General features: G+C 36.1%; 2 protein-coding genes across 2 annotated transcripts in view; one reads left to right on the forward strand and one right to left on the reverse strand.

The window, feature by feature from the left end:
• LOC126373950 (uncharacterized) overlaps nt 1-13,520 on the reverse strand; it is a 549,982-nt gene that overhangs the window by 433,259 nt on the left and 103,203 nt on the right. The window lies entirely within an intron of this gene.
• On the forward strand, nt 6,490-11,707 carry LOC126373979 (uncharacterized). The gene is made up of 11 exons (XM_050020402.1): nt 6,490-6,663; nt 7,351-7,558; nt 7,786-7,978; nt 8,199-8,354; nt 9,163-9,313; nt 9,840-9,974; nt 10,217-10,348; nt 10,581-10,661; nt 10,835-10,981; nt 11,290-11,455; nt 11,562-11,707. The coding sequence occupies exons 1-11, from the start codon at nt 6,559-6,561 to the stop codon at nt 11,687-11,689; spliced, it is 1,602 nt and encodes a 533-aa protein (XP_049876359.1). The 5' UTR covers nt 6,490-6,558; the 3' UTR covers nt 11,690-11,707.

Genomic DNA, 13,520 nt, shown 5'->3' on the forward strand with positions numbered 1-13,520 from the left:
AATAACGGAATTATTTGTTGGCGAAATAAAGTGAAAATAAATAATATAGAGTAGTTTCCAACTAGTCAAATCAAATACTTTTTACTAAACGTCAAAACACGAAATTAAAACATGACAAAATGTCGCATTTAATATTTACATTTAAGTACATTTATCACGTTTTTCTATGACGTCACAATATCCTTTTTTAAATAAATTCCATAGTAATTTCGTGTTTTGACGTTTAATAATAACTGATTTGACTTGTTAGAAACTAGCCTATTGCGTCGCGTTATTAGCAAGCTCAAAAACACAACATTTTTAATAAAAGTACCCACTGACATTGCCTCTATTCAGGCTTTCACATGAACATTTTTACTGCTGACTGCGGAAAATTCGCACTCTTTAAAGTTTGTTTGTTTGTTTACTCTTTTCATTGTTCTCTGATTTTGACGCGGTAAGAACTCGGTATTGTGAGTTTTAATACTGTTTATTGCATTAAAATACGAAGGAAATTGACACATTAATATTTATTTTTTAGCTACCTGTGTATTAGGCTATTTGAAATAAATATTTTTATTATTTTATTATTATTATTATTATCCTTACTTAAAGCATAAGCGACCTTATCCAAAATTGTTTTTTTTAAGTTTGTAACAAGAAAACATATATCTGAAATTCTTCCAAATGTTTAAGAGATATCCACGTGGTCCTATGCCGTGGTAAGCAAACAACATATGTATACAGTAGTCAAACACACAACCCTCCTTTTTGCATCGCCGCAGTCGGGTAAAAATGAATGTGAGTTGCAAATGACACACTAGCTAATTAAGCATTCTAAACATGCCTGCAAGTTGGATGGGATTTTCCATCCCAAGGAATCCTAAATGGCGGGTCGTTACGAACTTATTTTTAACACGTCCGGTCGGGCGTGAGCTGGCTTTTTTAATGAATATTAACTACGCTCTGATTGGACGAGAATGGTGAAAACGGAAAATTTGGAAAATTAGGGATGTTCTCTTGAGAATACTTAATTATAAGAACAAGAGTATGTTATATTGTTTTTCCTTTTATTCCGTTTAGCTCTAGTGGTGGAGAGACGTGCTCTGAACAACGGATGGTGCAGATTCGAAACTCGCTTTGTGCCTTTTTTGGATTCTGTTACAATTATAACAATATCTGAATACGTCGCCGCTGATTGGCATAGTTTTCCCGCAACAGGCTTATGGAGCGTACTCCGCCATTTTACACCACTGCGTATTAGTGGAAGAACACATTGAGTGGAAGAATACAAAAAAAATTGAGCGAACTCAAGGCCTATGTTTTGGCACTTGAGCTGTCTTACCGCAACACCACAAAGCCTCTAAAATATCGTTTAATTAAAAAAAATATCGGATTATTTAACTAACAAGTACTTTTCCTTGTCAATGCTATACACCTTTGTTGCTTTATATGTATATTATATTTAGATATAGGCAAGATTACTTAGAATAACAAAGGTCATTTAGAATAATATAAAAAACAAAACAAAAAACAGTCAAAGTCTAATGTGCAAAAATGTAATATCTTTAATAAATAAATAAATATCTGATAAAAAATCAAATAGATTGCCGAAGCAGAAATCTGACTTAAACACTCGATCAAAGTCCGTCTTTTTACCTTCCTCACTCAAACAACAACGGCAGCGTTCTTTGACGTACTAAATGAGATATTTTGCCGCCAAAAAGTGCAGTCGTCAGCCCGCGCATTATTGCTAACGAACCAGAGGGCCCGGGAGGGCCAGAGAGGGCCCCGTGCCATTCGGAGGGGACCCTCTCAGACCAACGAACTGCAATAAGAGGATTCTGCACCCTTCTTGCGAAATGGCTTAAAGCATAGGCGGCTCGAAATTGGTAGTTACGGGATCCTTGGACTAAACATAAGTATAACATAACATAATATCACGACCATATTCCAAATTAGGCTAGTAAAGGGTAGAGAGCTATCTTCTACAATGGTCGAGCCAACTTCTAGTGAAAATCGCAGATAAAATAACAGCTCCTTGATGCAAGTCCGTTACTGGTGATCGAACCGGCGCTTCCCGTTTGAGAATCAAGCCGCTGGCACACAGGGCCACAGTGACTTACACAGTGAACTAAACTTTGCATATATATTATTATACATATACATACATAACGTCATCACTAAGTTAAGAGCCAAGCTCTTATCGGTGTAGCATTATCTATGGTACTTTTTAGGGAAAAATAGGGCAGTTACCTCTTGCCTTCCGCCCAATACACTATAATAAATAATATATATATACTACACTACAATATATACATTACACTTTTTTTAATTTACACGGCATACGGGCATGAGTGCCACCTGATGATAAGTGGTCACCGCCGCCTAAGGACATTAGCAGCACCCAGGGTATTGCTGAGGTATTGGTAATCTGTCGCCATACAGTTAATTTCACCCGTCTGAGCAGCTTTTTCTTCTGATCATAATTTTCCATCAAACCCACGATTATACGCTTTTCGGCCGTCACTCACACCGCACAATAAACGAGGAAATTGCATTAAATTATAAGTCGTCGAGCAATCACGTTTTGTTTCCCAACCAGGATTTAACGGTTTGAATAAATCCGGCTGTTAATTAGTGAAAAGTTATAAGTGTATACTTATAAGCAGGTGCCTGCTTTAGACTCTCTCTCTCTCTTTATTTAAGAGCTGCGCTCCTGTCGGTGGAGTAATCGCCATTCCTCTCTTCTTCCCGCCAAATCCTTCACCTTCTGTTACGACACGACCTGCACCTTCTCTTTTATTTGTTTCATAAATGTTCTCCTAGGTGTATCCCTTCCTCTCTTCCCTTCAATTTTTCCTTCTATAATGTTTGTTATAAATGAATCGTGTCGTATCAGGTGGCCTATCATATTTCCTCTCCCGTTCTCTAGACGCTTTAGACGTACTGACTCAGTGTGAATGGATTGTGTGATGAAGTATATGTGTGTGAAAGGTGTGAGTACTGAGATGACGAGTGACAGAGAAGAATGGAATAAGACTACCATGTTGTGCCGATCACACTTACAGTGGGATCATCATCATCATCATCATCATTGGCCTTATACATCTGTTTCAGACGATTTATGACGTCATTGCCTCGAAGAAATGCACTTTCTTTCATGTCTGTGCAAGCCGATCCTAGAGCGGCAAACTCTACCGCACACTCTACAGGAGAAGTCTCCAACTGGTGGATTGTTGTCGGTTTGATGGCGTTTCATTCTCCTGCTCGCCAGTGTGTCAAACCAGGTGTGATCATGAGTGTCGCGTCCATCGAGCACACGCTTCCTCCACAGGTCTCGATCGTCGGCGAGCTCCTCCCATGCCTCGTGGTAAATTCCAAATGAGCTCATGTCTCTTTTGACGCAATCTTTAAATCGAAGCACCGGTCTTCCGACATCTCTCTTACCGTGTGATAAGGAGAAGACAACCTGGCAGCCTCCGTGGTCTAGTGGTTAGAGCATTAGGCTCACGATCTGGAGATCCGGGTTCGATTCCCGATGGGGACATTGTCGAAATCACTTTGTGAGACTGTCCTTTGTTTGGTAAGGATTTTCAGGCTTGAATCACCTGATTGTCCGAAAAAGTAAAATGATTCCGTGCTTCGGAGGGCACGTTAAGCCGTTGGTCCCGGCTATTAGCCGTAAAAACACCTCCACCTACCCGCAGTGGAGCAGCGTGGTGGAGTATGCTCCATACCCCCTCCGGTTGATTGAGGGGAGGCCTGTACCCAGCAGTGGGACGTACATAGGTTGTTTATGTATGTATGTAAGGAGAAGACAAGATGATGTTTATCGAATAATTAAAATAAAAAATCGATTAATTTCAATTTATGTTCAACAAATAAACCATATTGAATTGAAGATTCAATTTAAGTTCTATTCTGCCTGCAGTCCTACTTATAATCTACTACTACTTTGTAACGTAAACACGTTTTTTATGATGAAAATACAAGTACATACATGTTTAAGCAAAACACGTCGGTATCGTTCGCAATCTTATTATTCATATAAACCATTAATATATTCTAATACATTCAATAACGATAACTTCCGTATTCGATTCCGGCTGTTTTTATAAGTTCTTCTTATCGTGTGGGTTGTAAGGTGGAATACCAGCCTCATCAACCCTGGCGTCAGGGTTATGATTGAGCCGCCAAAGGCCCCTGATATGGCCCTGATGTAACGATTACTCACTTACATCAAGTGAACAGTAACCGGGACCAACGGCTTAACGTGCCCAAGTAAGTCTAAGTCGTGTATAAGTCTGTTAAGTATCTATTTTTTTCCTTAAACGACACAAAAAATATATATTTATAGATATTTTTCAGATTATTTTTGTTTTAATCGTGCATTCTCTGTTTTTGTTTTTAGATAATTGTTATCGCGTGGGTTCCAGAATTTGTGTTACCCGATTGATGATAGCAGGCGCTCCCATATTACATGGGACAAGATCTTTATTAAAAAAATAAAAGAACTTCTCATTAATAAATGTTACTACAGCACTAGTGAATACCTTAATGATACTGATGTTACCATTTGAAAAGCTTCCTCCTCTCTTTTAAACTTCTATTTTGTTGTGCCCAAAAGGGTCTATGATGTGAAACTCATACATGTAACTTACAAATTTGTACACCATCATAGTATGCAAATAAAGAATATTGAATATTGAGTTAAACATAGCTGGCCATGACAGAAGTTGATAGACTCCAAGAAGCTGCGAGGAAGCCGTTTCCATGGATGACTTTCCAAAGCTAGCAAAGTGACAAGGACCCAGATACGAATAACAAGATCCCACTACTGGACAAAAGCTGCACAATATACGTTTTGAACTGCATTTTGTTGTTTTTTTTGGTTCTATTAAAATCGCAAAAATTTCGATGCTGAATATCAAACAACAAAAAATAAACTTTCCATGAAATGAAATATTTCTGTCAATGTCACAGTGAGTGTTCTCATAGGTAGGTACTTTGTATGATTATACGACGATAACAATACAATAATATCTTAACATTCATTCAATAAAGATAAATTATTCGAATCGGACTCTATAGGAGTTCCGTATCTCTTTATTTTTTAAACAACAAATTATGTATGAAGTAAAGTTTTTATGTTCTTCTTTTTTTTCATATTCATATTTATTTATGGCATGTCACAAACATAAATTAACGTGGAACATAATTAGAAGGTACACGTGACCCTGCAAGGGCACGGATATATAAAAGAGGCGACACGAGGTGCCTTACTATAATAATAATTATAAAATATGGCCCCGATTCCTGCAAACACCTCCTAATTTTGCTTTAAGTTATACCTGGCATTTTTTTATCCACCGAAAAGGAAAGAGACGGATGATTGACAGCTCTAGATTTTAGGAAGAATGAATAACCTTGACGAATCAAAAAGGTATCTCGCTGGTATGCAAATCGTTTGACGTGTGTTGTTAACTTAATTCTGTCGGGTTATTAGCCAATACAAAGTTTTTATAAGGTTGTTTTAGATTTGTGCTTAAAATTGACGTGTGTTCCATAAATTTTATGCTTGTCGATTACCCGTCCCTTTCGTTTTCGACGGATAAGAAAATGACAGATAAATTAGCACCATTATCTAACTAAATATTATTAAATTAAATAATTAACTAATAATTGGGTAACAAAATTGTATAGGTAGTTATAAAATTATATAACACAACTGTTTATAATGCTACACGTGTAAAACTTAATAATAAAATAGATATATCAAGTATTCTTTGTACAATTGTTGTTTTCTAAAAATAACTTAATTGCTATCGTCGTGGCGACGACTGTAACCTGCGCAAAAATAACGAACAGACATTGCGCATCTTGCCACAGATGTGCTGTATCACTGTTGACGTAATGATGTATCACCATACATCATTGCCTCAGAAAATAACATCACGGTAGGGCTGACATGCATAATTTTGTCGATTCAGATGATATAATTAAGCCGGTTTGTCGACTGGTGCTAATACGCGAACCCAAATATTTTGACAGAACGACATGACTCGTTCTGTCAAAATATGAACAAAATCACGTGGCACCATCGTGGCGCGCATGTTAGGAAAAAAACATACTTATCGATTTCACCAAAATTTATTGAATCGATCGATAATTTTACCACGCTGCGCTAACATGCCCTGCTGGACTACATCTTCTTTGCGTAACAACTTTCAATTTCAAATTCTAACTTTTGAGAGACAACTTACTTACATCAGTAAGTAGTCGTTACATGAGCCATGTCAGGGGCCTTTGGCGGCTCAATAATAACCCTGACACCAGGGTTGATGAGGTTAGTAATTCACCTCACAACCCACACGTTAGAAGAATTATTTTATGAAACATATTTAATATTACTTTCTGTAAATATAATTACTGAACCCTAATCAAACGAAGCAAATATCAAATAGCGTAGATCGAAGTATATATTTTGATGTTTTTAATAATCTTGTTTAGTATACAACTATAACGTTGTGTCGCAAACTCGTATTGCGTGCTGTTGGTGATTTTATAAAAGCCATAATGAATACTGACTTGAACGTGGACGTAGAACTTACTAATGACTATCATCTTGGTCATTTCCTTTTGGACTGTTTTAAAAAACGTGGCAAGGACCATTTCTGCCAGGTAAGTATTTATGGAACACATTAAAGAGAAAGCGAACGTCTTGTCCAAGAGTGGAGAATGCTACACCTTAGATTAATGATGATCTATTTATGCATTTGACGACCATGACGATGTGACGACGATGGACAAATTTTCACAAACATAATCAGAATCAGAATCATTTATTCAACGTAATTATCATAGATAAACTTGTTGAAGGTCAATGTAACATTTTTGAATCTACGTCATTTCGTAAGGTGTTATGGCTAACACATAACATAGCATAGCATGCACGCCTGTATATATGTATTTCACAGTGATCCAAAATGTTAATTTTAAAACATCGATCAATATGAACATTTCAACAATTAAGAGGTATTTCAATCGTAACTTTAAATATGTATACTGCTCAGCCTCCGGGGTCCCGGGTTCAAATCCTGGTGGAAATATATCACAAAAATCACTTTGTTATCCCTAGTTTGGCTGATCACCTTATTGTCCGAAAGTAAGATGATCCATGCTTCGGAGGGCAAGTTAGGCAGTTGGTCCCGGCTACTATTTACATTATGTAAATGTGTAGTCGTTACATGAGTCATGTCAGGGGCCTTCAATTCTGGCGGCTCAATAGTAACCCTGACACCAAAGTTGATGAGGTCGGTCACTAACTTCACAACCCACACGAAAGAAGAATATGTATATTTCACACAGATCGATGCATCTATCGACGATAAGCAGACATATGAAACAGCATTGAACCTGACTGTTCGTCTGGCCAGAAGCCTAAAAAACATGGGCTACCAACCTGGTGACGTCATTCTCATGGGTGGCACAAACCACGTTAAAGTTCGTATACCCTTCTTCGCTGGCATGATGATAGGACTACCTGTGTGTGGGGTCGACCCTTTGTTTAAATGCGGTAAGTTTCTTACCTTTGCTATTGACATGTATCATATGGTTGATAATCTTGATAATTATGTCAGAAGCGTTCGGGTCATTTGAAAACTCACGAGTATGAGTTGGCTACTAGTTCAAATACTTCGTCTAATCCGCGATGGAACAGGAAAATAGTAATCAGAAATAATTTAATGAATATACGAATATATTTTGTATAACTAGGTAATACTAATGTTTTATGTTTTACAGTTGAAATAAAAACGTTATTAAATATAACCCAAGCGAAATTAGCATTTTGTGACTACGTAAGCTATGATTATTACAAGCAAGCAGCGGAAGAACTTGGACTGGACCTCAAAATAGTCACATTTGATAAAGGTGACTTTACTTTTGAGGATCTTCTTAGCAAATATGATGATAATGAACCTATAGAAGAGTATAGGTATGTATATACAATCTGTGTACACTAACATAACGAAACCCTTGCAAATGTTAGAACTCTTACTTTAGCAGCAACAAGATAAACTCATGTTATAATAGATTACATCAAATTAAAAACTTAAATAAGGAACGAAGAAAGTAAAAGGAGCGACAATAAAGTTGTTCAAATAAATCTTATGCATGTATTTTAAAATGTTAAAAAGATAAAATTATGCTTCCAGACCTCTATCTTTTGACATAGATAAAGTGCATCTCTGGCTGATGAGCACTAGTGGTACAACAGGGCCTCCTAAAATAGCAGCAATAAAACATAAAAGCGCATTACCATCGATAAAGGAATTCATGAAATTAGGTATATTTGGCAGTTATTTAAAAGAGTAAGTAATTGACATTTTAACACGTATTAAAGCTTTGCCTATATCGATTTCCCGTGTATTTATCAAAACCTTTTAATTGTTTCAAACTGTAGTAAAGTAGTGCTTAAATTAGTAGATTACATATGAGTCACATCAGAGGCCTTGGAGGCTCAATAGTAACCCTGACTCCAGGATTTATGACCCACACGAGATTTTATTATTATTATTATTATTATTATTATTATTATTACGTAAATATGCAATTAGCATGGGAAGTTTTTTTTTATGATTTATCCGACACTTTTGATTGTGTAAACCATGAATCCTTGCTATATACATTGTAACACTATGGTGTTAAGAATGGAGCCTGGGGTCTTTTAAGGGTTTACTTCCAAAATAATTACCAAAATACCTATATGAATAAATGGAGTAAAGTTACTGGTAGCCTTTGTGAAAATGGATGTTTCGCATTTGTTCTTAATAGCGTATAAATAACTTTGCAGCAACCTGCAGAGCAGAATCTTGACTTATATAATATATTACATTTAAAATAAAAAAAAATATTGTCAAAAATATGACTGTGAATCAAAAAAGTAAGGTTAACATGACAGTCATTAAAGAGAAATCAAATTGGACAAAAGCCGTCGGAAAATAATAACTATAATTCAAATTCGAAAATTTCAGGTATATGTGAAGTTGTAGTTTTATATTGTACCTATGCTATTTGTTTTAAGCAACGTTATAGGGAGCTGCAAATGTAACAAAACAATTATTTTTGCAGTCGCTAAAATAGTAAAGAATGCATTAAAAAATCAAACAATTTTTTTAGAGGTCAACAAGCAGTATTGTGCGTGGCACCGGTCCAATGGGTATCCTCGTATGTTCTAAGTTTCGGGACTATAATGACAGGCAACATATTATTGATATCAGCAAAATACAACAGTGTTGATGTCTTGATTGACATGATCAACAAGTACAGGGTAAGAATATTCTTTAAATGAACACACGCAATATTTTATAGTAATATAGTCCATTAATTCAAGGCAATAACGTCATAAATCGTCTGAAACAGACTTATAAGGCCAATGAACGAATGAATATTTTAACTCTCTTTTTTTTCCCATCTCTTATATGTACCTGTCGTGGCCAGATCTTAGAATTGATCCTTTCATGATGTACTAGATTATCATGAAATGATCAATTTTAAGATCTGGCATATCTATTAGTATCACAAGGATGTTTTTCCAATGTACTCCGGGACTAGCGTCGTCCAGTGTATTCCTTAATAGGTAGATTGAATGTCATAAGTAATACAAATTAGAATGTTTATTAACGCTAATTTACTAATGACGCTGTTCTCATAATTGCCAATATTATTGAATATCAATACTATTGTCGATAATTTTTATTCTATTATTTATTCCTTTATTTATTCTTTCTTCTATTCTCTTTTAACACCACTTTTCATTGATAAGCCAAAATATTGTAGTGTATTTAATATTGCAGCCGGTGGTTGTTGCAGCCAGTCCTCCTTTGTTTGGACTGATTCTGAGACAAGAAAAGCATTGCGACTTCACTTGCTTTGACAGGGTGATATTGGGTGGTGCAACTGTTTACAAAGAATTAGCTGATGGATTAAAAGTGAGTATTTTGTTTTAATTATATCAAATATTATTTTGGAGCATGAATTGCAATATTTTATCTACATCGGACCATTTACTAAGAAATGAAACAGTTACACCAATAACGTTTCTGATTCTGACACATCGTTTAAACATGATATTAACGTAACTGTCAATTTGTTGAAATTTATATTTATAAATGCTACAATTGAAATGATGATATTTGTTAAAGTTACTAATAATATCGGTTTTGTAATATAGGCTCGAATGCGTGAAGATGCTTACATCGCAGAAGCATACGGGCAAACAGAGATGATGGCCCTTTCACATATAGGGGGCAAAGATACGCCAATAGGAAGCTGTGGACAAGTTATACCAGGACGTCAAGTTAAGGTACGAAAATATTTGGCAAAAATATCTTAACATCTTTATCGTTGGCATCATTATTTTAACCTTCTGCACTAAAGAATCATTGAAAAAATAAATGTTAATCTACTTGACTTGTTTGATGTACCTATATGTATTATTAGCCTACGGTTGACTTTGGCTAACGATCTGGATAGCTACGGTCTTGGGCTCAAAATTAATCATCTCATCTTACTTGCTTTTGTTGTATTATTTTCAGTTGGTAGACCCAGACACCTACAAAGAAATAACGGAGCCAAATGTTCCTGGACAGTTATTGTACAAGGGCCCTATGATTTCTGTAAGTACTTAAATGTGTTTGTTTTAATACTGATTGTGCAATTGCGCATTCTTTACTAAAATGAGGATAACTTGAGGATTCGATAAGAGCTTAATACCTCCTAAAATATGTCGTTTATTTCCATCATCTTTATTTGTAACGTTTTAATATTTAGTACAACTAATATTTTTCAGGAATACTACCGGAACCCCGAAGAGACTGCTAAAGTCTTCACAGAAGATGGCTGGTTGAAGAGTGGAGACAAACTGTACCGTGATGAAGACGGCAACTATTACTTTGTAGAGAGACTCAAAATGCTCTTCAAATACCGCACCATCCAAGTAATTTGTTTTTCTTTCTGTATTATTGTCTTTATTACTTTTCGAACTTTCTGTTTCTCTTTTTCAACTTTAAGAGCTTTATCTCAGTAAGAAAGTGTATGTTGTATACATCTCGGTTACGCAGCAAATTGGTTGCGAAACCGACAACCGAATAATTTCCCACTGGTGGCGCAACCATGGTACCCTAGTGAGATATTGTTCAAAGTATTATTATTAAGACTATGACATAACTTGGGATACCATAATGTTTTACCAAAGAAATTCAGGTTTTTCTCGTTACAAATGACTATTTTACTCGTATCCCATAGATTTCTCCAACTGAAATTGAGGAAGTGATCCTGACATTGCCAGGCGTTTTGGAAGTATGTGTGACCAGTATCGACCATCCAATCGACCAGCAGTGGCCGGTCGCTGTCGTAGTCAAACGACCAGGCTATGACATCACCGCTCAGGAGATCAAAAATATTGTGGAGGGTAAGATTTAACACCTTCATTGTCTTCATTTCGTTAAAATACCACTCAATAATTGCGTTGAGTTGGCTCCAAAATAAATTTGAAACGATCGATCGATTGATTACAGAGAAGTTGTCAGACTCCAAAAAGCTGCGAGGAGGAGTTGTCTTCATGGACCAGATTCCGAAGACGTCCACTGGCAAAGTGGCAAGGAACCAGATACGAACAATGGTCAAGACAGCTACTAGGGAATAAATAGATTTTTACACATTTCGTTGGTATTTTCCACCGCCTCCAAAAGCGGAATGAAAATCCGCATACAAAATAGTATTTTTGAGCCTTCAGAAATACGCATGCCCATGCTTACTAAGAGCGAGGCTTTATGATAATTTGTGGCTACGTTGCAACGACGACGGAGCAGAGCAATATGGCCTTGTGGCATCTCCCTATCCTTAAATAAAGATGGTTTACCCTATGGTAGGTAATCGCACCCCAAGTGTAAACGGGATCAATACCGTTATGTACTTTAACCAGTAATAACTAAAGATTATTTATAATAATACATATAAACATAAATAAAATCCTTTTTTCCACCGAGGTAAGCAGGATTATAGAATTCCATTTGCTTCGATTCTGACACACTTCTCTTGCTTCCTCTTCATTCCTTAATCGAAAAAATTATTGTTTATCTTTACAGTACATTATCTTATCGAATGACTTTGGTTAGCGTTTCATCCAGGTAATAATTTGTACTTATCGATATGATTGATTTTATATCGGTCACAACACAAGTGACGACCTTTACCTAGCAAAAGGATCAAGTAGGCAAGATAAGATAATATTTAACCCGATTGATAAATAGGATTTAGAAAAACCATACCTAATTTCAAAGTCCAAAATGAAACAGACTTTGTTTACCAAATAAAAAAAATATTTTTATTTTATTTTATTTTATTTTATTTGGGGAGCTTACAGCTAAATTTACAAAGTTACATACTAACTTAATATCTAAAAGCCATTAACAAGCTTCCACAGATTGAAAGAAAACACAATTTACATTAAGTTTCTAAGACCATATGAAAAAAACCTTAAAAATAGAAATATCTAAACAATAGAGGAAACGAAGTCTCTAACAAGTGCTTTTTTAGCACCTTGAATGCTGCCAGCAAATAGGTCCAAATTCAAGTTATGACCAAGCCTATTAAATAATATATATCTCCATATCTGTTGCGTACTACAAACAGAACAACAACGGTGGTCCAGTGGTTGAGCGTTGGGTCCCGGGTTCGAATCTACGTCCCGGTTACGGTTACTACTTACTGATGTAGTTGTTACAAGAGCCGTGTCAGGAGCCTTTGGCGGCGATATAATAACCCTGACACCAGCGTTGATGAGGTTGGTAATTCAACCCACACGATATAAGAAGCAGAACAATAAACAAATATCTAGTAAGTAACATTATTTCTTTAAAATACTTAGATAATATTGTAGAAACTAAATAATAATACAAGTGATCTCCTTTTTTGTTTTTTAGGTTTTATTTTATATTCTAACACAAGGTATAAAACATGCCATTCTGTCCTGGAACTCGCTACACTCGTAACGCTGCCGCATACATTATATCAAAGTTTTTCATCAAACTTCCCCCAACAGTTCCTTGCCTAGGTAAAGTTGTACGGTACGGTGATTGGTTTCACTACCGGGCTGCCTAGCACTCAATATCTATGGCCCCATAATTCCGGGCCCCATAATTCCGGGCCACATAATTCCCGGCCCCATAATTTACAGGCCTCTTAATTTAAAGTCCGCCTAATTTAAAGAAGCAAGTATTTAGAGTACTCGTAATTGTAATTCCCCATAATTCCTTGGCTTTTGAAGCCTCATAGGCTTCAATAGTACCTAGCTATCTACTATCATTTTTTAGTTACGCAATTTTCAAAATTTAAGAGACCGACAGCATAACAGTCATATTTTATGACAGCCCTTAAAAATATCGTTCCTAAATCATGTGTCCGAAAAATCTGGAAAAACACAGCTCCTTATGACACGTTCTTCCCTAAAGGCATGGGGCCCCACATATTCTGGC

The sequence above is a fragment of the Pectinophora gossypiella genome, chromosome 16, assembly GCF_024362695.1.
Source record: "Pectinophora gossypiella chromosome 16, ilPecGoss1.1, whole genome shotgun sequence".
Taxonomy (NCBI): Eukaryota; Metazoa; Arthropoda; class Insecta; order Lepidoptera; family Gelechiidae; genus Pectinophora; species Pectinophora gossypiella.